The sequence below is a fragment of the Ursus americanus genome, chromosome 11, assembly GCF_024610735.1.
Source record: "Ursus americanus isolate L20-20 chromosome 11, mUrsAme1.1.p, whole genome shotgun sequence".
In the NCBI taxonomy this organism is placed as follows: Eukaryota; Metazoa; Chordata; class Mammalia; order Carnivora; family Ursidae; genus Ursus; species Ursus americanus.
Window position 1 is genome coordinate 51292536 of NC_142137.1, and position 26079 is coordinate 51318614.

The window sequence follows — 26079 nt, forward strand, 5'->3', positions numbered from 1 at the left end:
CTACTATTCCAAAACCAGTGTAATGAATATACTTTAAGATATCTGTCTGACAGTTGTAATATAAATTGTGTCTCTGTGTGCACAAGATACCAACTACAAGAATCTTCCTATTTCTCTTAAGTCGCTGTGTCTCAAGACAGCATCATACATAAAACTATTCACTATGCAAAGAAGGAAATCCATACATAACTCAAAATCAAACAATCTCTAATCTCTACTCTTCAGAAGAGCTATGGGCAAACCAATCACATGAACAGTGAAAGTAAGAAAAAGCTGAAAGGTAGCAAGGAATAATGGTAAAGGAGAGATGCTTTATTCACTAACAAATTATTTAACTTCTCTGCCTATCATGTTCCTAGTTAATAAATAAAAATAACACCCCCTTCACCGTGTTCTTGTAAGGATCAAAGAGTTCCTGCATGAAAATGACTTGCCCGGTAAAAGGCACATAACACGCCAGCTCCTTCCTCCTTCAGTTCTGGGCCCTCTGTTCTTTGTTCTCTATACTCATTCCCCCAGATGACTCAGCCTTCTCATGACTTTTATTAACAAATGCTGACAACTACTACATCAATCAAAGCCCTGATGTGTACATGCATGCTCACAGTGTAAGCTGTCCGTCCCCTACTCCTGAGATACTTAGGTGAGAAAGGCAGAGGAAGAGACCCAAATACCTGAATTTCACTGTAAGAACAAGCACTCTGTGCGGACAAATGTCCATGAGTCTCCAACTATCTCCTAGAGACTTCCACTTCCATCTCAAATGCCGGAAATCAAACTTGCCAGTATCTTTTTTAAAATCGGGCTCTCTTCCTGCCCCTTTTCTATGTGGGGAGTGGTGTCCAACAGAGACCAATCCTTGCTCTATTCTTCCCTCATCTAAATATCACCAGGTAACCCAGGCCCATCAATTCTACTCTCATAATTTCTTGCCTCATTTTCGGTCCCACTGTTACCACCAGAGTCCAGGTGAGGTTTTCTCAATCTCAGCACCACTGACTGGCATTTGGGCCCAGATCATCCTTGTTGTGGAGGCCGTCCTGTGCATTGTAGGATGCCTGGCAGCGTCACCGGCCTCTCGCCCCTAAATGCCAGTACAACTGCTCCTTCCCTGCAAGTTTTGACAACAAAAAGGTCTGCAGACAGTGCCAAATGCCCCTGGGGAGGCAAAATCATCCTCCCCACGATGTCCCCCAACTCCTGCATCTGAGCACCATGACCCAGTTCCTCACCACTTTTAACATGCAACAGAGAATGGATCCCCAAATTCATCTCCAGCTTCTTCCCTCTAACTCCTGTTGCACTGATCTCCTAAAGGTCTTATAAAGCACGGCTTTTATGAGTCATTTCTCTTAAACTACACCTCCCTGTTACCTTCACAATTAGTTCAAAGCTCTCCACCCAGCCTTGATAATCTGGCCTCAATTAAACATTATCCAACAAAGCACCTCACATAGTGTCTACCCAGCAGCCCTTCAGTAACTCAGACCTGTTCATCCAGATCTGTTTCCCATTCTACAGTTGTCACCCTGGTTTGGACACCCATTACCCAGCATCTGTTTCAGACCACTGCACAAGCCTCCCTTCCCCTGACTCCACTCTTCTCACTCAAGGCCGAAAACCAACGAGTCTCCATTGCCTATTGAAATATGAAATCTTCTACATGTTCTTTAGGGTCTTTCTAAATATAAGACGGCCTCTTTCTAACTCTATGTTCCATTGTCCCCAAGACATACTCCAGCTTCAGCAAAACCTGAAAAATCTGCTATTCCTTGAAAAGGCTCCTACACTTTCCACCTTTCGTCATGTTTTTTTCTGTCGGGAAGTCCTCCATCCCACTGCCCTCCCTCAATACGAATTTAAAGTCCATTTCAATTAAGTCAAGGAGACTTTCCTTATCATACCTCCTTTGTACCTCTCCTATGCATTCACATGGTACTTTATGTTACACATGGGTATCCCTGTAGTTTACAAGGTCCTTGAGAGATTTTTAACTCCTCTTTTGACGCCCTGCGATGCGCAGCCCAGTTAAATAGCTAACTCAATATATTCGAGTTGACCCAAATGTTTCCCACTTAGAAAGCAACAGGCGGCTGTGTTTTCACACAATCCCAAATTTTCTTAAGAGAACTAAATCCATATTCCCCTTCGTCTCACATTTTATGTCTTAGGCCAATTTTTAAGTAAACTGCTTTCAAGATACCCAAAATACTGTTTAGTATATTACTGTTAAGAGTTCTGCTTCAGCGAGCTCCTACAGCTTCTAACCTGTAACTGAATCCTTTTTTTTTTTAAAGATTGATTGATTGATTGATTGATTTGACAGAGAGAGACAGCCAACGAGAGAGGGAACACAAGCAGGGGGAGTGGGAGAGGAAGAAGCAGGCTCCTAGCAGAGAAGCCTGATGTGGGGCTCGATCCCAGAACGCTGGGATCACGCCCTGAGCCGGAAGGCAGACGCTTAATGACTGCACCACCCAGGCGCCCCTGAATCCTTAATATTTATACTTTTAAGCCCTTTATACTGAAAGGCAACCGAAATTTATTTTTGAATGTTAATAAAACTGAGCATAATGCGAAAGCAACTTGATTAAACGTATTTCAAGCAAAGGTTAATTAATGCTAATCTATCCTAAATAATACACTAAAAGTCCAAAAGTCTTCCAGCACCATTAAAAATATTAAAGTCAGTTTATTTCAGCTTCCCCTCACCCTAAAAACATAAACCAAAATAGAACTTGGAAAGTTCCGCCTTAATTTTAGTTCCTAAATGACTTGAAAGTATGTTTTGCTATTGCTACAAAAAAAAAGGGCAATACCATTAATGAACATGTTCTGACCAGACCTCTAACTCCAAAGCCATATGAGGTGAGTATAGTACCCCACGCTGCCACCACCATTCTTTAGCTGGGGTCAGCAAACTATAGGTCCTGTTTCATAGGACCCTGAACTAAGAATGGTTTTTATATTTTTAAAGGGTTGCAAAAACAAAAACAAAGAATATTGGAGAGACACTGTTTGTGGCCAGCAAAGCCTAAAATACTTAATTTTTGTCTGTTTCCAGCAGCACAAATTCGAGACTCCTAGCTGTTGGTATCTAAGACACCCAACTTTTTCTCCCAATATTTTTTAAAAAGCAATATAAAACATACAAGATTATGCAAAAAGACAGAACTCATTCAATTTAGTCATAGTTAATGCACAGGTAACTTCCAAAATAGAGACCTCTGTGGACATTTTTATACTTCCAGAATTTCTGTTAGAAGGAACCTGACTCTCATTCTTTAGATACGCACATTTACACTTGAAGAATGGAAGTGCATGGCCCAAAGTTCCACTGCTAGTGAACAACAGAATGGAGTCAAAGATCCAGGCCTCAAAACAACTGATTCAGTGCTCTCTGCAGTATGCTACATTATACTCAAGCATATGGCTTTAAGTTTTAAAGATGTGGGTAAGTGGCTTGGATCATCATAAAGATGAAAGCTTAAAACCTGCTCCTGATACACTGTTTAGACAGACTAGCAACTATGAATCATTAAACAGAGTAACAACAATGTTCACCACATACATTAGATAAGAACTTCTAGGAAATCTTCTATTTTAAAAACAGATGTGATCGAGAAAGCTTAAAATTTACTCTGCTTGCTCCTCTAGTGCTACAGATCTGATTGAGGCAAATATGCACGTTTGACTTCCAGCTGCTCAATACTTATCTCCCAACCCGAACCCACAAGTTCCACCAAATGTTACCGAATGGCAATCGAAAACTGTCCAGTTCACATCAGCCACACGTTCTATAGTTAATTACAAGTTCTTTCCATACATATCTACTCGCAAACTACTAGCTACAAATTAAAAATTTTTATCTCCTCAAGAATTCAGCTGCCTTAAGAAGACTGCTTCTTCGATTCCTACAAAACCGACTTTGTGGCGTCTGCTGGCTAATTCAAGAATTAAAAACAAAACAAAACAAAACAAAACAAAACAAAAACCCATTTTACCTACACTGGTAACTTTACTACTCTGCAGGTTCCGGAGAGCTATGTTATATACCAGGATCTAGGATTCAAAGACATGGTCACAATCCAAGATCCTTCATCTGAAGTTGCTCTTCCAGTGTTGAAAAACAGATTCTGAGGGGCAGTCGAGAGATACTGGACTTAGGCTCTTGAGAGATAATACACAGACCTCCGCCCCCCAACCCCCACCATATCCCCGCATGACTTTTGTCTTCTAACAGCGACCCCTCCCCCTCGACCGCGGCGCGAGTCCCGGCCGCCCGGGCACCTGCGGCCCCAGCCTGGAGGCACAAGCCCACCGCTGCTGCTGGAAACGGCGCCCACCCCCACCCCCCACCCCCGGAGGCCGGCGGCTAGAGGCCGGAGCCGCCGAGAAGCAACCGGTCGGCGTCCGGCAGAGCCCAGGACGCGTCCAGAGGCGAGGGCGGCGGCGTTACCTGGAGGACCACGTCGTTGGGCAGCTGCGCGGCCCGGAATAGCTCCAGCACCCGCCCGTTGGCCGCCACCTTCTTGGTGCTCTCGATGTCGCAGTAGGAGAAGAGATCCGAGTAGTATTTCTGCTCCGCATCGCTCAGCGTTAAGCCTTCCATCTTCGCCTCCGGCTCACGGCCGCCCCGCCCCGCATGCAAGACCCGGGACCCGGCCCCACGACCCCGGGACGGCGGGGGCTGCGCGCGGCCCGGCTTCCTCCTCGCCCCGAGAAGCCGCGAGGAGCCCCAACCCCGGCCTCACGCGCGCGGGGGGCGCCCGAGCAACAGGGCCCGGAGGTCGCGAGGAGGGGGCCCGGCTGGGCTCGGCGCGGCGCCGCTTGCGAGGCCCCGCGCAGTCCCGGGCTCGGCTCGGCGCGCGGCTCCGGCTCCGCGACCGAGGGGAGGGCGCGGGGAAGGAGGCGGGGGCCGCGGCGGCGCGAGGCACGGGCAGACTCCACCACCGCCCCCGCCGCGGGTTCGAGGCTCCCCGGCTCCCCGCCGCTTCCCCCCAGACTTCCCGCCTCGGCTTCCCCTTCCGTCCACGCCCCCGGAGCGGCGGCACTTCCCGGAAAGTTGTGGGGCTTCGAGTCTAAAGTTTCGGGGGCTCCGAGCTGAGCGTGGCCGCCGCTCCGCCTCCCTCCGCCGCCATTTATTGCGCCCCGGCCCGGCCCCCGACGCGCCCGCACCAACACTGACAGCGGCGGCCGCGCTCCAGACCCGGATGTGAGGCCGGGAGGAGAGAGCGCGAGAGGGAGAGAAACACCCACCGGGCTGGCTCGGCCGCTCCCGGGAGAGGGGGCCGCAGCGCCCCCTGGTGGCCGGAGCCCCGCTGCGGAGGGCCGAGCGGCCCCCAGCCCCGGGAGGAGGAGCTGGGACCCTGGGGACGCGAGGACCAGGGGCCCACAGCAGCAGCTCATTAACACCGAGGCAACCTACATACCCGTTTCTGTTTAGATTGTTTCGAAGCTTCCGACACGAACGGTTTAATAAATATTCATTGAAAGAGGAACATTGTTCAGGTTATTACTATTTTATCTGTTTGTACCTTCTAGATGTCAGATGTTACTGAGAATAAATGCAATATTTCTATGTGCTCCAAAGAGCTATGAAGATTCAATCTATCTGGGAACTCTCATATTGACATTAACACTGAGGCTGAACTCCCACTCTTGTTCCAAAACATGTTTACCTGAGAAACAAAATTTGCTGAATAGAGGGAAAAACTCACAAAGTTTTCTTCTATGTACAAGGTCGTCCTGGTCACCGGGAACTTAGCGCCCTGAATGTATACCATCAACTTTGTAACCCCGTATGGGCCCTGGGCTGACCTCAGGGGCTCCTTGCCACTTTTAATTCCCTCCTTTACAAAAATCATACACTGTTCTGATTGGCACCTACCTGAAAGAGGAGAGTCGTAAAATAGCTCGAGAAGAATATCTGAAGAGTTTATACTTAGCAAATAGGAACTGTTTCAGTGGCTAAGGCTGTTTGTTACACAGATTTTTCTATTTTGGTTTTTATTTTGTCTTCTACATGTTGCTCCCCAGAGTTCTGACCCTATAAATGGCCCATGGGAGGAAATCATTACAGGTTCCCAATCCTTTACCTGTAATTCCAGAATCAAAAAGCACTGAAAACCCAAAAGGTTTTTGTGGGGTTTTTTTTGGTTTTTTTTTTTTTGGTTTTTTTTGCAGCACTTTGGCAGCAAAACCTGCCCTGTCTCATCTGGAGACAAAAATCTTAGTTCACATGAAGTTATTTATAGTCTTATTTGTGCCACTTAGTGTCAATCTTTTTTACTCATTTTACTCCAGGTCTTAATAGGATGTTAGTATGTAATTACACGTGTTTATTTTATTAACTTTCTTTAAAATATTTTATTTTAAATTTTTTTTTACCTTTCTTTAAAAATACACACACACACACAGACACACACACACACACACACACACACACACACACACATATGACTATGGAGCTGTAAATACTTTCTAACTTGACCAGTAGCATTTTAGGTAGATACATATATATATACACGACATGCCATTAAGCTCAAGTTGCCCAATCTCTAGAACTTTCAATTTGTCACATGGACATCTCACATACCTGTACAGGGGACCTGCTGTAGGTGACCAGAGCCTCACAGATGGCTTGTCTTCCAAAGGTGTAGATAGGAGGAGCACATGGGGTGGGGATTGGATCACAATTGTCTTCAGCAGGGCGCCTGGGTAGTTCAGTCAGTCAAGTGGCTGCCTTTGGCTCAGGTCATGATCTCAGAGTCCCAGAATCGAGTCCCTCATCAGGCCCTCTGCTCAGCGGGGAGTCTGCTTCTCCCTTTCCCTCTGCCCCTCTTGTGCTCTCTCTCTCTCTGTCAAATAAATAAATTAAATCTTAAAAAACAAAAAACAAAACAAAACAATTGTCTTCGGCATCTTTTTCTCCACCACCTTTCCTAGGCCTTGAAGGTCTTTCCTGCCCCAGGGCCTTTGTTCCTGCTACCTGAAATACTCTTGCCACAGATCTTTGCACGGCTTGTTCTCTCACACCATTCAGGTCCTCGTTCATATGTCACTTCCCCAGAGATAACTTCCTCTCAACACCTGATCCGAAACAGCCCTGCTCTGTACCCCTCTCTGAATTATTTTTCTTTATAGTCCTTTTCACTACCTGACATTAAAGTATACATCTGTTTATACTTTTAATAGCTAATAGTTATTGAGTGCTTACTATGTTTCAGGTACTGTTCTAAAACTGTACACTAATTACCACATTAATCACAACAATCCTTTGAAGTAGGCACTTAGTATTTTTATTGGACAAATGAGGAAACTGAGGCACAAATGGGTTAAATAACTTATGAGTCAGATTGTTATTAAGTGCCTGGATCTGGGATTCAAAACCCAGGAAATCTCAAATCTGAAATCTCTGTCTTATAGAGCGTTTCTTACTTGTTTATTAAGTCTCCCCAACTACCATCCCTGTATTTACCAGATAATATTTGCTCATTGCCGTGGCTCCAATGCCTAATATCTGGCTCATAATTCTCATCAAGAACTATTTGTTGTATGAATGAATGAACAAATGAACTAATGACATGATGAGCCAATCAGTACCCTTTGGCTCCCTTAACTCCCGCAACCTCCAACCCTACCCCTCCTTAGCAACCTAAAATACTTACAGGATTGTTTTCCTTCCAAGTTCTGGGATTCTGAGATTTCCTTCTCAGTCCATAAGGTGCTATCTTTTTTACTCTCGCTTCCCGTTCCTTGAGTAAACCTGGTCCTTACAACCTGCAGTTTCTTCTCTGCTAATTCCAACACATATTTCATGCATTCAAGGTGCGCTTTGAGTGTCTTGGACACTCAGTGTAAAACAAACTGCATGATCTTGTCCTCAGAGATCATCCATCTAGGGACCTCATGTCATGTCAAGGACACCTGGCTAGCACCCTGGATTCCCTCTTGTGTTGACCTTCCCCTCACCCCTTGCCAAGTGCTAAACTTGAATTGGCCACAACATGTGAGTTACGGAATGTTGAGGTGGACTCTTTCTGTGGTCCCATTGCTCTGTGAGGCCTTCCTAATGTAATAGGATAGAAGAGTGGAAATTTTCCAGTTGATGAGCAAGACCAAGCAGAGGACAAAAGTCAGTCACCCGTACCACATGAACAACAAGGTCAAACCCCCACCCGTAAGGGTTTACCAAGAAGCGGTGAAATGGGCCCTATTGCCAGCAACCACTGCCTCAGCCCCAGACCCACTCCCCAGGCCCGTGAAGGAGTCCCGAACACCACTCACCATGTGAGGAGCACGGTGGTTGTGTAAGAAACCCTCCAAACAAACACATACTCCCCACAGAGTCAGGCACCCATTAAGACAGGGAGGCCTGCTCTGGGGGACTCTGTCTTCCCAGCCTCCTGCTATATTCCAGGTGGGTTTGGTGTTGGAGAGTTCGACAGTTTCACAAAAGAAAGAGATTTTTCTCTGTATCTGTCCCTTAAATTTGTATTTCCAGATATGAAAGGGGAAAAAATGCAATTTAACACATGTTCTTGGAGGTCAAGTCTAATTTTTTCCTAGTATACATTTCTAAACATATCAATTTTAAAAAGTGACATCATGAGAAAGCTATTTTAAAACAGATGGTCTATATTATATAGCTACAAATTTACAGATGCTGGTTTTCAGGGAAAGATCAAACAGTTGGTTAGGGCCAGCAGATGCATCAACTGTTATTTAACTGGAAATCTCCAGGCTTTTAAAATAAACCGTATACAGTAAAATCCATTGTTTCTGGTATACAGTTCTATGAGTTTCGACAAATGCATACAGTCGTGTACCCACCACCAACATCAAGATCCAGAGCCACTCTGTGATCCCCCCCAAAATTCCTTTGTGTTGCCCCTTTTAACTCACCCCTGCGTCCACCCTCAGCCCCTGGCAACCACTGATTTGTTTTCTACTTCTACACTTTTGCCTCTTCCAAAATGTCCTATATGGAATTATGTGATGGGTAACCTTTTCAATCTGGATTTTTTTTCACATAGCATAATGCATTTGAGATTCTTCCATGTTCTTGCTTCTATAATGGTTCATTTTTTTAAATCGCTAAATAGTATTCTGTTGTATGAATGATTATAGTTTGTTCATCTATTCACTAAGGGAAGGACATTTGGGTGTTTTCAATGTTAGGTGATTATTAATAGAGATGCTGTAAACATGTATGCAAGTTTTTTGTGCGAACTTAAGTCTTCATTTTCTCTTTGGGTAAATATCTGGGAGTATTGTTGGGTCATATGGTAAGTATATGTTTAACTTTAAAAAATGCCTGACTCTTTTTCAAAATGCCTATGCCACTTTGCCTTCCCATGAATAATGTACAGAAATTTAGTTTCTCTATATCCTCACAAACCATTCTAACATCATTCTAATGAGTGCATAGTGATTTCTCACTGTGACGTTAAGTTGCATTTCCCCAGTGACAAATGATATAGAGCATCTTTTCATGTGCATATTTGCCATCTGAATATCTTCTGTGGCAAAGTGTCTATTGAAGACTTTTCCCATTTTTTATTGGGTTGTTCGTTTTCTCATTGTCAAGTTTTGAAAATTCTTTGTACATTTTTGATACAAGCCTTTGTCGGATACGTGATTTGATGGCATTTTCCACAGTCTGTGGCTTGCCTTTTTATTTTTTACAGAGTAGGATTCTTAGTCCAATGCAGGAGTGATCCTAAAAGACATTAGTGAGGGGAAATCCATGTCATCAAGTTTGTATAAGAGAGATTGCCCAAGATAAGAATATACATTAAACCCATGAAGAGTGGCTAATGGTTGGGCTGATAGCGCAGGACCTTGGAAGAAAGCAGTTTGGAAGATCCGGAATGAGACGGTCTAAGGGAAAAGCTTGTTGTTGAACCTATGGAAAGGAGCATGAAGCGTGAATATCTTTGTGTTTTGTGCTGACACCCACCGGAAAACATCCACTATGTTTTCCCGAGGAGGCACATGACAACCCAGTGGGCGAAATGGCCTGGCTAGTTGATGCCAGGTGACCTCTGCAAGCAGCCACCTGGTGTCGGCACATTTGCTCGGGAACTGAATAGCTACCGTGGCAGCAATGGAAGGCATGCGTGGGCCCCACATGATGGGTTTCCACTTACCAAGGTCAAACGTCGACCTGCCAGCAAGAGTTGAGCTCCGCTCAGCTCAGCTTGGTGCCAGCTGAAGAGCAAGTCAAGCTTCTGATGCAGCATCATCCCTCAGGGGAGACCGATCAGACACGTGGTGACAAGTTGATTGATCTTTACCAGAATCAAACATATTCTGGACATAAATCTGCTTTTCTGTCTGCAGAGCCTCGGCTGGCAATACTATCGGAGGGTCTAAGCATTTTTATCAGCAACCTAGAATCTATGTAACATGACTTCAGACTGAGATATTCACTTTCCAGTAATACAAATGCGTTACTGTAGGTCCACCTACAGGTCTCACACACCGCATCATCCAGAAGCTGCTGAGTTAGAGAATACAGAATGGCCTTTCGAAGTGCAGTTGTTGTGTCAGCTTGCAGATGATACTCCGTAAACATGGAGCCCTATACTCCCGGACGCAGTGTGCGCACTGCATTACCGGCCTGCTATGCTGCCACATTGCCAGTAGGTAGCCTGACTATGTGGGATACGAAACCACCGGGGAGGAGTCAAACTGGCCCCTGTTTGCCTTTGCCCTCAGCAACCTATCTGGGGGAGTTTGCACTTCCCATCCTCTCAGTTTTGAGCATCTGGAGGCCCTGGTTCTCAAAGGGAAGTGCCTCCACTAATAGGAGGCTTATTACCAGTCCCACCAAACTTGAAGCTACAAATGCTGTCCAGTCGCTTAGGGCACCTCCTGCCAATAGATTAGTAGAGAAGAAAAGAATCAACATACTAGGGGTTAATCGAAACTTTGAAGTAGGAAAGAATATGTTTCACACCCAGAAGACCACTGGGGTGTCTCCTGGTAGTCCTCTGTTCAGTTTTAATGATAAATGGACAAGTCTAATTGCCACGGTCTGAGGGGTATGGTGACAAGGGACTCAGACCACTTAGGGACAAAGGCCTGTGTCACCTTACAAGGGAAGTCGCCTGGAGCTGCAGAGGTGTTGGCTGAGGTCAAGAGGAATCTAGAATGAGTAGAGAGGAGACAATGAACATCAGGTGTGGCCTTGAAGTGAGCTGCAATGGTGGCAGATAGAGTTCGCTCCACTAACTTCGCTCTCGCAAAAATTTCCGGGAAACAACCATAAGAATCCAGGGGGAGTTGTTCCCCTGTGGGTAATTACATGACATGAAGCAAATGGATCTGAGTGGTATGGACTGTGGTGGTTGCTGTGGCATGCTACCCAATTTACACCCCTCAGGACCGAGACACTGTTCTTTCAACTGTTAGGAATGTTGGAGATCAGGGGCTCACAGCTGAATCCCTCACCAGGGATTGCCCTTGGGAGAAAGATTCCTCACCTAAGGTGACACCCGAGTCCTGGGGGCAGCACATTAGTCAGTGGATACAGGAGCCTAAACGTCCTTGCATTATTTTTTTTTTAAGATTTTATTTATTTATTTATTTATTTACTTACTTACTTATTTGAGAGAGAGAGAGAGAGAGAGAATGAGAAAGTGAGAGAGCACAAGCAGGCAGAGGGAGAGGAAGAAGTAGGCTCCCCACTGAGCAGAGAGCTCCTTGCAGGACTCGATCCCAGGACTCAATCCTAGGTCTCTGGAATCATGACCTGAGCCGAAGGCAGACGCTTGACCGACCGAGCCACCCAGGTGCCCTGGTCCTTGCACTGTTTTGAGACAACTTGAAGAGCCATCTCAGCTCCAGAGCTCCTCCAGGAATTGGCTGGTGCCTCTGCTGTTACCACATTACAGATCTCCCTCTGTTCAATTATGGGCTTTTTCCACTTCACTTCTGTATGTGTGCTGTTCCTGACAACAATTATCAATGAACTTCCTGTACCCAGATCTTCATTTCAGTGTGTTTCCTGGGGAAACCAACTTAAGCCACCCACATACTTCTGCTCCTATTAAGTAAGTTGAGTTAATTAGTGCTTACCAACCTGTTGTACTTATTATTGTAATTGTTATAATTGGATTAAATGTTACATAAGCAAATTAATTATGAAAACAGGAAGATGGTTTTTGGGTTTTTTTAAGATTTTATTTATTTATTTGAGAGAGAGAGCATGGGCAGGGGGGAGAGGCAGAGAGAGAGGGAGAAACAGACTCCCTGCTGAGCACAGAACCTGACATGGGGCTCGATCCCGGGACCCCAGGATCATGACCTGAGCCGAAGGCAGGCTCTTAACCGACTGAGCCACCCAGGTTCCCGGGTTTTTGTTTCTATAAAAACCAAAAACGATGTTTTGGAAAGACATGATGATAGTAAGTTGCTAAGAAATGTTGCTGTTGAATGGGCTGTGGAACTCATGAAGAAAGACCAGGGGTTGGAAGCAACGGTACCATATCTACATGCCAGGCACACAGCGGATTCAGCATGAGCTGCTTGTTTAATTGATTGTAGAGTTCGGAGTAGAGGGTAGTTTCCTATATGTAATCAGAATTTCTGGTTTTTTGTTTTCAAAAAATCTCTTATTGTTTTTGTAAAAATATACACGTTTATTGTGAAAACAAAATAACTCAGGAAAGAATGAAGAAAAATATAAAAATTACCTGGAATCCTGCCATCTGCAGGCAACTTCTATTAACATTTGGATGAATATTTCTGACATCATTTGTTTAAAATAGACACAAAATGGGGGCGCCTGGGTAGCGCAGTCAGTTAAGACAACTCTTGGTTTCGGCTCGGGTGGCGATTACAGGGTCATGTCTGCAGATCGTGAGACTGAAGCCTGCATTGGGCTCCGAGCTCAGCGTGGAGTCTGCTTGGGATTCTCTCTCCTCCCCCTCTGCCCCTCCTGCTCATGCTCTCTCTCCCTCTAAAATAAATAAATAAATCTTTTTAAAACTAAAATAAAATAAATTACACACAGAATGATAGGCATACAAGCATACAATGTCAAATAAAGGGATGGATTATATGTATATATAGACATGCATTATAAGTACACATTACTACTTATTATATACTCGAATATATCAATTGAATGGATGCATTATACATTACTATGTATTATATATATAATATTATATATGTGTGTATATATATAATTCATCCCCTTATTTGCCATCATATGCCTATTTCTTTATAATCCTTTGTAGCAAGGCTTTTTCACTCAAAATTGTATTTGTAAAAAGAGTTGTCCTTTTCTCTTAACTTAATTTGAATCTTCTTTCTTTTCCTTTCTTGGAGCCAGCAATACAAATGATATAATCAGATTAACAGATCGGAAAAACACAACTGTATCCTCCAGAAACCACTTAAGGCAATCTTGTACTTTATTACCAATGGGATCTATTTTCATTACCTAACTAGAAGGGAATCATAAAATGATTATTTTTTTGGATGTTGCAGCTGTAAATCAGTGTTTCCATAATGAGATAGAATATGCCAAATAAATTTAAGATTTCATATTAGCACGAGGTTCATCAGGAGCAAAGGCATAGAAATCTATACAAAATTGTTGGCACAGCAAAAATAAATCAATTCTTTATATCAACAGAATGCTCAGAAGAGATTAGCCAAAAATGAAAAAGCACTTTTCTCCAAATAAAAATCAACCCCACAAATATTTATTGCTTACTCTATGGAGGGCAGTTTTTCCCTCTAAGTTTCTTTTGTAAACATTCCCAATTTAGTGTTTTCTCAATATTATGAATTTTTAACATAGAAAAGATCAAAATGTTTTTTCCTATTATTTGTAATATTAAAGCATGTAGAAGTAACTCTTGCTTGCCACTAGTAGCATTTTCTTTTCTTTTTTTTAAGGTTTTTCTGTTTATTTGAGAGAGAGAGAGAGCTGAGCGGAGGGTGAGGCAGAGGGAGAGAGAGAATCTTCAGCAGACTCTGTGCTGAGTACAGAGCCTGAAATGGGGCTGGATCCAAGGGCCCTCATATTATGACCAGAGCGGAAATCAAAGAGTCAAAGATGCTTAACGGACTGAGCCACCCAGGTGCCCCCACTAGTAGCATATTCTAAAGTGGGAACTCTGCACTTGCATGGAGTCATCTCCAACACATCAACTTTTTAAACTATTAATTTAATAAAAGTAAAACAAGATAATCTGTCATTTATTTTCTTTCCACAACCTTTATTAGTTTCTGTTGACTTCCATCACCCTGCCATAGAAATGTTTTACAGCGTCATGAATTCCATAACTGTTCATGGTGCTTAAGAGCTGTAGTGTTTCTGCTTTGTGAAATCTTTTTCCATTCAAATCCTATGTCATGCTTTGCTGTTGTCAATATTTCGTTATCTGAGGAAGCTTAAAGGTCACCTCTGTGCAATCTTAAAAACTAAAAATGTGTGAAATGAGTACTTATCTTAATTAATGGCTGTAGCAATAGGAGGGTATCAAGTTGTAATAGAAATACAATGGTCCTAGTTTGAGGTCAAATACACCTGGGTTTGAAACCTGACTCTGGCAATTATTCGCCTTGTAATCCAGGGGAGGTTTAATTTCTGTCAGCCTGAGTCTTCTTCTGTAAAATGGGATGATTTAGTTGGCCAATGTAAGAACAAGAAAGAATGTATATAAAACGTTGTTATCCAACCGGTGTTTAACAGCTAGCAGCTATTATCAATGGCAAACATGATCAATTAAAATCTGGATTCTTTTTCGGGGCACCTGGGTGGCTCAGTCTGTCAAGCATCTGCCTTCGGCTCAGGTCATGATCCCAGGGTCCTGCAATCAAGCCCCGCATCGGGCTCCCTGCTCTGCGGGGAGCCTGCTTCTCCTCCCTCTGCCCCTCCCACCCACTTGTGCTTACTCTCTCTTTCTCTCTTGCTTTCTCTCAAATAAATGTATAAAATCTCAAAAAAATAAAATCTGGATTGTTTTAAATTTTGTTCTTGCTGTTTGTTTAAATAATTCAAACAACCAGGGAGCATCTTTTATTAAGATATAAATAATTATTTAAAACATCATTATCAGCTGTCATACTCATTTCCTCCTAGTCTTCAAGCTGTTACTATCCTGTAGACCCTCCAGATAAAAAGAACCCGACCTGTATCTAGTTATTTGTGTACATTCAACACATGTTAATCCTAGTAAGAATTTAGTGCTTAAAATCTACTTATCTTTTTAAAAAAATAATTATTTCTATACAGGCACATAAGTATAGTGGGGTCAAACATTTTCAACACCACAAGTGGCTTTTAATTTCCTCTAATGAATATAATCTTCCTCAGTAGCAGCATGGAGTTTAACTCAATTTTGCCAGTTACCATATCTCAGGATCTTTCTGTTAAAAGTGTAATCATTTAAGTAGTTCAGTATTTCACTTAAATGCTCAGCCCTTCACATTTCTTCCTCTTTTCCCTGCTCTTCTCTCAGATGTCATGGTGGGGGGGTGGTATATGAGGGTAGGGGATGGAGATAGCTCACATGATTTCTGGACTATGAGAGAGAAGGGGCCTTAATCTGCAAGCTGGAGTCCCTGTGCTCTCCTCCGGTTCGCCTGCAAGGTGGCTGGTGTGACCTGGTCCCCAAGTCTATGTTGAGGTATCCTCAGAGTTAGCTGGTCCAGTCTGGCCTTTTAGGGCATCATCACAAAATCACCTGTAGCCTCTAACTCTAATCATTAAGTCTCTGTATTGGTGGCCTCTGTCATTCACCAGTCCTCCCATTGGTACTTTCACTTGTCTATATGGAAACTTGGTGGGGGCATGATGGGGGGAGGTGGGTAGATTGTTTCTTAGAGCTGAGACTTTGGTCTTAAGCAGATGGCGACACTAAACATGACTTTGTGGGTCAGGGATTTGGGGAGGGCTTGTCAGGCACTTGCTTTTGTGATCTATGTGCAGTCATCGAAGGCTTGACTGGGTTAACTGTCCAAGATGACCCACTCATATGGTTAATGCTGCCTGTTGTCTGGGAGCCCACTGAGGGCTCTCTCCTGGACTGTCTTATGGCCGGCCACTGCATTGCTCGGCTTCTTACAGCGTGATGGCTGGGTTTTAAGGGAGCATCTAAAGAGCAAGTGTCCCAAGAAATCAAGGCAGAAATCATTGAGCATCATTTCAATGCATTCTATTGATCATGGGTGAGTCATGAAGGCCAGCCCTGATTTAATGAGAGAATTATATCCCACCTCTTGATGGAAGCGCCCAATGTTTTTCATTATAATAAGTAAGCCAGGTAAAATGATTTGTCTTTGAAAACCATATATACTATAACTGACAAAAAAAGGAACACAACTAACCAGTGGGTTTACTTTAGGTTGGGTTTCTCTCTTTCACTCAATCTCACATCTTTCTGTTGTTGGCACTATACTATATTGTCTCTTCCCTATCAAGATTATATTTATCTCCAAATTAACTGGACAGTCTTTCTCTTTACCATGGGAATGATCACCTATAAAACAATTTGGCATTTTTGCATGGTGTTTCTTTGCCAATTTATCAGTTTCTTCCTGGACTATCAGCCTATAGAGATCTTCTTTTTCTTGTTAAGTAAATTTTTTTTTCTCAGAAATGTATCCATTGCATTGAGATTTTAAAATTGACATCAATCTTTGTAATGTGTCTTTTGTGACTATTTTAAAGGCAGAACATATTAAGTTTCAGGATAAAAGGTAAGTTTAACTTGTTTTTTGGGTAATTTAAAAATAGATTTACAGGGTATTTAAAAAAAACTTTTTAAAAATTTTCATCATGAAATATACCACTTGGTCAGTAGCAAAGCTGATTTTACCAAAATAAGCTTATTTCCGCTAAGAACTATAAAATTAACTGCATGCTACTTTCTGTGGCTTATGATAAAGAAACCCATCAAAGGTCAATGCAACAAAAACTTGATAAGCATGCTAAGATTCAGTCTCAGGGGTTCCAGGACTCACAACACCCATACGTTCTAGAACAATACTTTGATTTAAAGACAGAAAGCTATTTTACCAAAGTTAACACCATAAACCAGTTCATTCACTCAAAGACAATAATTTTCAAAGGATTATTTATGAGAAAGGCAATCATTACAATAACCATTTATGTACAAAGAGAAATAAGCAAAACAGAGAAATGCAGGTAAGGAGTCAAACCAAATGTTTCCCTGAAATGGCCTATCACCAAAATGAAGTTTGTTGTTTATTTGCTTAGTTGGGCTTAGTTGGGCTTTATTGTTGATGATTGTGTTTGTAAAATTCGGGACCCTTAAAAAAATGATTGCTTTAATTTTCTACCTTATTCTGCAGGCTGGAACATACCTGGCTTATGTGAAAGTTGGATTCTCCCACCCCCTTCAGGTTGTGTTCCCTAACTAGCCAGCTCATTTCAAGGGACCAGGACAAGGAGCAGTGACAATGATTTTGTTGTCAGCGTGTCTATGAATAATTGGTTTCCACAAATTCAGTATTACAGTCTCCTCTTTTGTGAACAGAATTCCCCAACTAATTAACTAACTTCTTTCTTCCTCCTTCTTTCCCTCTTCTCCTTGCTTTTTTTCCCCCTCCCTCCTCCCTCCCTGTCATTCATCAATTATTAAATATTTACTCTATGTCAGGCAGCATGCTAAGTTTGAGAATTTGAAGAAAATGTTTCTTGCCTTTAAAGGGGTAAGAAGCTAATGAGGGTGACATTCACTAGCAGTAAATAATAATAATACAATGTAGTGGATGGTCTAGGAGACAGAAATAGAATACTCTTCGGGTATACAGAAAAGTTGCCGTATATAGACCTGGAGTGGTGGAAAGTAAGGTCAAGTTAGTCTTAGATGCTGTGGGCCTCTCCTTTAGGGGAAATTGTGGGGTGATTATCAATTCTGTGATAGATAGAACAGGACAAGTGAGAGTTTAAAGTGATGACATTCCAGGGCGCTTGGGTGGCTCACTCAGTTAACCGTCCGACTCTTGGTTTCAGCTCCGGTCGTGATCTTGGGGTTGTGGGATTGAGCTCCAAGTCGAGCTCCACGCTCAGCAGGGAGTCTGCTTGAGATTCTCTCTCTCCCTCTCCCTCTGCCCGCCCTCGTCCCTCCCTGGCCCAGGCTCATGCTCTCTCTCTCTCTCTGGAATAAAAAATGGATAAATTGTTTTAAAAAAAAAGTGATGACATTTCAAATTAGGTCACCTGAGATGGGACAATGGAGGCTGGACTGGAGGTGATGTTGACGGCAAGGTAAGTGAAAGCAAGAAAAAGGAGGAGAAGGGTGGACGAGAGTTACACAGGATGATTTAGTTCTAGCGATCCGCTGTAGAGCACATGGGTGCACCTCCCAACACTGTGTTATGCACCCAAAGGTTTAAGTGGGTGGAACTCACGTTAGGTGTCCTTACTGCAATAACTTAAAAGCAACAACAATATTGTCACCAATCCTTGTGTTGACCAGGCTGAACTTAGCTGAGAGTGGTGTCTGATTCTTCATACCAGCCAGACTCCAGAATCTACCTGACGTTTTCCTTTTTATGAATCCTGCTCTGTTGCCGTCATCATTTTAAGAAAAAGTTGGGGGTTTTTGGAAGTAAGACTAGTATCGGATGTTTCTATGACAGCTCCAATTAGACCAACTAGAGTTAACTTAAAGGAATTGTTTGTTGTGACTAGCTTTGGAAAAGAGAGTAACCATTTACTTTATTTTTTACAACCAGGGATTTTCTGCCTGCTTCCTTTATATTTGTCTTTCTTTCCATTTTCCTAGGACCTTCATTGACATGTATTCCTTTTCTTTTTCTTCTCAGTTTTAATTCAAGGGGCACCTGGCTGGCTCTGTCAGAGAAGCCTGTGATTGTTGATCTTGGGGTCGTGAATGTAAGCCCCACATTGGTTATAGAGATTACTTAAAAATAAGTAAATAAAATGTTCTATTTCTTAGTTTGTAAGAAAAAATTTATATGTACAAGATCCAAAGTGAAGAGAAAGGCAGCTTTCAATCACAAATCGAGACAGTAACCATCCAGACTCTACTGTGCAAGCATATTTAATGCATATACCTCAACATTATACTTAGGTAATTTTAACTATGCAGTTCAAGTTCGGTTTTATATCAGATCTGTATATATACGGTACTTGTGGTCAAATTTTAAGATTGGTAAGTCAATTTGAAGCTGCTTATGTTTTGAGCACAGGTGTCACTATTACAACTGTGTGATGTTAACTCACAAAATAGCAGTCCTCGAAGATCTCTTCGTCCCATGCTCGTACACTTGTAATCTGACTATGTTTGCTAATTTTTCTTTTTGTAGTTACTCTTCAGATTATAGTTGTTATGCACTGAGTTCCCTATGCATCTCCCCCAGCTCCTTTTTCTCAGCCATTCCATACTTTTCTATTCTCTTCTGACATGCATTTATTTAAGGTTTCAATATGTTTCTAACACTCTAAAGGTTCAGGGTTTGTCTGGGATCGGTAGGGCTTTTGAGACAACCTGGGGGCTTTGCACATACCTATAAATTCCTGTCAAGAAAACAGTTTGGTAAGTTCAGTTCACTTCAAGCCAACATTTATTGAACATCTACTATCCATTAATAACTGTACTAGATCCTGAGAACAGAATGTTGCCATTGAGAATTTATAGTCTAGTGGAGGAGACAGATACACATTTCTTAAAATTTTCCTGTTCCCTGCGTTGAACTTTCTATCTGTCCACCTCCCCACCCCCACACTCCACCTCTCAGTCTCAGGTTGGCTGTGTTCCCAGTTTGAGGATGTCTGGCTCTCCTCTAATGGCCTTTATCCCCTTTTATGTGAACATTTTGCTGTAGTTTGCGAACTTTTAGGCTGCTTACTATGAAAGCCTTGTCTGCCCTGGAATGATGAAATGCAAATATTTCACCTCACCTCCACGGAAGATTTGAAGTTAAGCTTTCCCTGCTCTCAAGGAGAGCTGAATTTTCAGTTTTTAATTAACATATTAATTTCTAAATGATCAAGTCTATTGTGCAAGTGCCACAGGAGAAGACGGTGACATGAAGGAAGACAATGCTCGGGAGGGAAACAGAGAGTAGGGGAGGAGGGATTTTTCCAATGAGAGGAGCTTATCGGAGGGCTCCTTGGGGGCCTGGGAGTTGATCTTAGAGGTGGCCTAGAAGGCTTTGGGCCATTGCTCAAGAAAAACAGGGTGAGCAAACAGAAGGGACTCCCAAGAGGGGCAGTGTTTAAGGTCACAATAGTCACGAGTCTCAGAGCCCCTGATTTCACTGGAGAGGCCCCTTGCCTAGGCTCAGGGACCAAACAGCCATTCTCCCTGTCCATACCCGATACTGCCCAGCATAAACAGTAGTGATGCAATGGGAGCATGTAATTAAGTAAATGTTACCATACAGCAAATTTGAGGTATTTTCAAAAGTATATGTCATTTGGCAATGGCTTAGTAGAAAATTATGGAGCCTGAAATCAAATCAATGTAAATATATAATGATATACACTAAATTAATAATGGTATACTTAATTAAAAGTCATTTCTAATTAACCATGCACATACTTAACAGTTATGATCATTAAAAAGCGGAATAACATTAACTGAAAATAAGCATTATCACAAAATAATACCAATGTTTCACTGATAACAAAGTGACCTTTCTGATATGGTCAGCTTCCAACCCTTTGCCTGTAGAAATGCAAATACGTGTGTTGACAAGGGTTGGCCACCAGTCTTCTTAATGTCTGATGTCCAATCTTGCCACACTGATAGCTAAGAGAAGGTCTCTCTTCCCTTAATTGGTTTGAAAATAAGCCTGGGTTTAGCTAACTATCAGAGGCTCTCTACCCCTGGGGAACAGAACAATAGTTTAACAACTACAAACAGAAGCTTCTGGAGACCATTATAGAATACTGGAAAGGGACAGCTTGATAAGAGACTTAACATTATCTCAGCTCAAGCACTGTCGAGTAGATATTTCTTCAACAGAGTCAATGGTCCTAGATAGCAGACCCAAAATCCCTGTTAGAGAGAAGAGCGACGGATCAAGTTCAGAGTAGGTACTCAATAAATGTTTGTTTAATGGTCAAAATTACCAATGGCAGATATAACTGAACTGACAAAATATTAATATTAAAGTCTTTCATTACTGTTAACATCCCTCGCTTTCTTTCCTCTCACACGCTTTGAATTCCTATTACGGTTCCAGGAATTCGACAACCTCTAGGAAATTCCCTGCTGTTTTGCCTTTATTTCTGTCCTTATGAAAGCCCCTTTGTAAAAACCAACCTGATTGTGCAAGTATGGTAATTGTTTGCGAATCGTAGATGCCTCCAGGTGGGTAACTAATCTAACTTTCTTACAGTTACAGTTCCGACTACATAATAATATTGATATTTCAAAGGTCTCTCCTAGAGCACTTGGCTGACATTAGCCAGTCTTTCTGAGAAGTGTCAAACTCGGAGGAGCACCCTCAAGCCACTTAACTACTCAGAAGAGAAGCCTATCTAGAAACATCTGCATGTTTGAATTTTTAAATCAGAATCTAAATGCTTGAGTGACATAACCTGTCAAACTCCATCAGACTTTATAAGCGCAAGGAAATAATTAGCTATTTTAAGGAAATTTGTGGCAGTAAAAACCACATTCTGAGTTCCTAAGAAATCAATGAAGAGATTGGAATTAGTCCTAAAAGATATCTCTATTTATTGAATAATTCTTTTATTTAGAACATCACAGTTTCTCCAACGCTGCTGAGACGAGAAAGGAGTAAATGTGGCGCATACGCCTTCTCCACACAGTTCTGTTGATTCATCCCTTAACTATATCCACGGAACAACTGCCAAAAAGACTTCTAAAATTTACTCATAGATACATCTTTTAAATTTATATTGACAAAACATCAAATCACATTTCTCTGAAATGTTTCTCAGGAAGACTTAATAAATGTTTATGACAAATACTTACTAGAAAAAAGGTAGATATTATGAAGAATTTTTCTACGTGATTAACAACATTTAAAATTCACATGATGCTGTAAACTACAATATCAATGAAACTTTCCCTTTACCCCATTAAAAATGTATTCAACTAATTTTCACATTTTAGTAGCTTATTTCAATTGAATGTGATCCAGAGACATTGATCCTGAGGGTAGAGACTAGACATCAATCTCACAATAAAAGGACAGTGGAAATAGAATATAAATGCGGAGGGGCACCTGGCTGGTTCAGTCAATAGAGCATCTGACTTTTGATCTCAGGGTTGTGAGTTCAAGCCCCATGTTGGGTTTCCACACTTAAAAAAAAATAAAAATAAATAAAAAATATATATATATATATACACACACACACACATATAATTATATGTACTCAATACATACTCGATTTTTTTTAATTACCTCTTTCCTAGAAGCTTGTTTAAATTTCAGTGAAATTGAAAAAGATCTAGACTACAATGGCTAAGATGACTGGTTTATACATCTAATCTTTCATTTTAAATAGCCCTGAGAGGAGTCAAGAGGTTAGATAGTCAACCCTCCAGTCCATTTAGCTAAGCAATTGTGGAGTGCTCACTCCTTGCCAGGCGTGGTGCCAAGCATTTCAAAGGATACAAAATGAATAAGACACTGTCTACCCTCAAGAACTTTATAGTCTACCAAGGGGGAATGACTATGGTACAAGTTCCAATACAAATTTCAATAAACATGCTTTTTAAAACAATAGACTGTAGCGTCTTTTGTCTTCTTAAGAGGGTTTTGTCATAATTCACATCACAGAAAAGAAGTTCCTGTGAGCTTAGTTTCATTGATAGAGATTCATGGTGGAGAGAGATAGAAAGAAAGAAAGAAAGAAAGAAAGAAAGAAAGAAAGAAAGAAAGAAAGAAAGAAAGAAAGAAAGAAAGAAGAAAGGAAGGAAGGGAGGAAGGAAAGAAGGAAGGAAGGAAGGAAAGAGTAAGAGAAGAAGAAAAAGAAAGAAGAAAGTAAAACAGAGGCAAATTCTAAAGCTTCCTTCTGGTCTTCCAAGCTGCTCAGGGGCCAAGAAGGTGCTTTTTTCAGCAGAGCACATTCAGGAGACTTTGGAATTTGAACTGGAAAGCTAACCTGTTCTTCATAATAAAGGAGGGAACTGGAGGTTCTGGAGCCTGAGAAGTGAGACCTTGGCAAACACACAGGGAGATGTGAGGACAGGGCCTGGCGGCAGGTAGGAGGCTGGAGCTGCAGGGCGAGGGGCCAGTGAGCAATTCCAGAGACAGGGCAGTGAAAGGACTTTCAAACAGGATAGCTCATATTCCATTATAAATTGCCTGCTTTGCTTTAATATAAATTGCTTCTATCCTTAAATTTTATCTTGAGAATACAGGCAGCGTTGTGGGGCCTAAACCCACACTTTCTTTCTTTCTTTTTTTTTCAGTAGGCTGCACACCCAATGTGGGGCTTGAACTCATGACCCTGAAGTCAAGAGTCCCACACTCTCCTGACTGAGCCAGCCAGGTGCCCCAACCCACACTTTCTTTAAAGAAAAAGAGGTAGATGAATTGTTATTCTGTTGATATGTAGAAAATAACAAATACATACAAGTATATGCAAATACATGTAAATATCTACTTGCAGGGATATTTGTAGGTGGGGTTGTAATACCCATAAACAAGTGGATTTGGCCATCCTTGGACAACCAGGTAAAAGTGCTTTTCACTACTGCGTATTACTATGGAAAAATCATCAAAACTTCTGCAGTGTTCCATTCCGACTGTATGTCATTTGCAATCTATTTTTAATAAACTTTGTATGCATTTTTTTTATTAAAGATTTTTATTTATTTATTTGACAGAGATAGAGACAGCCAGCGAGAGAGGGAACACAAGCAGGGGGAGTGGGAGAGGAAGAAGCAGGCTCACAGCGAAAGAGCCTGATGTGGCGCTCGATCCCACAACGCTGGGATCAAGCCCTGAGCCGAAGGCAGGCGCTTAACCGCTGTGCCACCCAGGCACCCCTGTATGTATTTTTTTAAAAATTCACATGTGCCTGGGTGGCTCAGTCATTAAGCGTCTGCCTTCAGCTCAGGGCCTGATCCCAGGGTCCTGGGATCGAGGCCCTCATCAGGCTCCCTGTTCCACTGGGAAGCCTGCTTCTTCCTCTCCCACTCCCCCTGCTTGTGTTCCCTCTCTCGCTGGCTGTCTCTCTCTCTCAGTCAAATAAATAAACAAAATCTTTTTTTAAAAAATCCACACTGTGTTGTAAATTACAGCTGCCCTGACATTCTTCACCTAATGCCAATGTTGGTTGGGGAGTTTCTGAACATCCTGAAGTGTGAGACGTAATCAGGATGAAAGAACTCAGAACCAGCAGAAAGCAGGAGAATGTACATCCTGAGAATTTGCAAAAATATAAGGCAGAGCACTAGATTGGAGTAGTGAACTTGAATTGATTTTATTAAATTTCAAAGATGATGGTGATATTTGCATTTCATAAAGTGGAATGATGTAATGGTCCTAAAACATGTGCAAAGAGCTGGAGGACTCTCAAAGGGGGATATGACACATTCGGGGCAGAGAGGATTGGAATGAAGGAAGAGAATAGGGCTGGGCATGTTTCCTATATTAGTTCATTTCCTGTCAAATCCTTTTGCAATGAAGAGGGATGTTTAAAAGAGACACAATTTTATTTAATCATTTCAACAATCCAGCAAGTTGGTTTTGGTCTCACTAATTTTTAGATTAGGACACTGAGGCACCTAGAACATAGTTCCATTCCCAAGGATGCACACAGTCAGGACTGGAGCCAGACTGACACCTGGATCACCTCTGCCTTACCCACATATGGAATTTTGTTCAAGAGCATGCATTCGAGTTTGGTCTTGGATTCAGTAGACAAAGATATCATGGGGGACCAGGAGGGGAGACTCATCAGGCAAAGGGAAAAATCTGAGCAAAGGCAAGAAAGTGGGGATTTGGTGGTTTCAGGACAGGGAGAGAAGAGGTACAAGGTTGTATGCCAAGCACACAGAAAGTGCAAACTACACATTTACACAACAAAACGAATCTGCATCTCATCCCCACCCTATACTCTGGACCAGGTACAGAAAAAGGATGGGGTTCAACTTGACTGATTCATGGTTTTCACAGATGGTTTTGGGTGGTCAGGGATCTGGAAGGTCGTAGAGGCCAAGTTGTGAAAGGTTTTAAAGGGCATGGTGAAAAGTGTATATTCAATTTAATAGACCATCAGGAAACTCCGAAGGGTTTAAGTAACAGATTAAAGCTGCACTTGCAGAAAGTTAACCCAGCAGGAAGGTGAAGAGTGGAACACAGCAGGGCATCCCAGACTTGACTGTAACGCCAATGCAGTTTCAGTAAGTCTGAGATTCTGGATGTCCAACAAGCTCTCTCCCTTAGCGATTCTGACAGAAAGGCTGGTGGGCCAGGGGAGACCTCCATACAGAGAAATACCAGAGGGGTGTGGCCTAGGCTGTGGTTGGGGGAATGAGAAGACAAGTGTAGAGCCCCGGGGCAGTAAAAAGGGGCCAGTGAAGGAGTTAGAGAAGGGAGAAATCGGGACAGGAGGAGCACTGAGGTAGCTCTCTGACAATTCCTGGATGCTGGCAAATGGAGGAGCTGGTGAGCTCTTCTTCCTTCTCCAGCCTTTCTCTGCTTCCCTGCATGCTAGTGTTTGCTGTTGGTCCCACTTCTCTCCCACTGTTGATTAAAGGAAGTTGAGGCTGTCTACTCCAGCCTCCCGCAGAGTCCCCTTGGAAGGGGAGAGTGCCCATCAAGCTTGCCACGATTTGCTGACATCCCGCTGAGAGCTTTCAGGTGTGCAGATCGGGAGTCTCGCCCCTGATTTCTTCCGCCGGGCCCTGAGTTTCCTGCTCTGATTCCTTCCCTCAATCACCAGTCCTGGACCCAGTGGCAAGATCTATATAGTGTTTTCTGTGCTAGGCACACAACCATGTATCATCTTCTCTCCTGGTCGCAACCTCTGGACAAGAACTCCAACTCCAAATCACTTCAGTTGTGCTTCTTTTGGACTCGGCCTTAACATTATTACTTCCTTCCCAGGAGACCTTGGCTGACACTGTT

The 26079-nt window shown here is 42.5% G+C and overlaps 1 protein-coding gene across 5 annotated transcripts in view; it reads right to left on the bottom strand.

Moving 5' to 3' along the window:
• Positions 1–5230, bottom strand: part of REPS1 (RALBP1 associated Eps domain containing 1) — an 81160-nt gene extending 75930 nt beyond the window's left edge. For 3 of the 5 annotated variants that reach the window (XM_045814702.2, XM_045814701.2, XM_045814699.2), the window contains exon 1: positions 4460–5230. In XM_045814702.2, coding sequence (XP_045670658.1) covers positions 4460–4612 — 153 coding nt within the window. In that variant the 5' untranslated portion in view covers positions 4613–5230. The remainder of the gene's footprint in view (positions 1–4459) is intronic. The other 2 variants (XM_045814704.2, XM_045814703.2) reach the window with 1 other exon arrangement.
• Positions 5231–26079: the final 20849 nt, after the last annotated feature.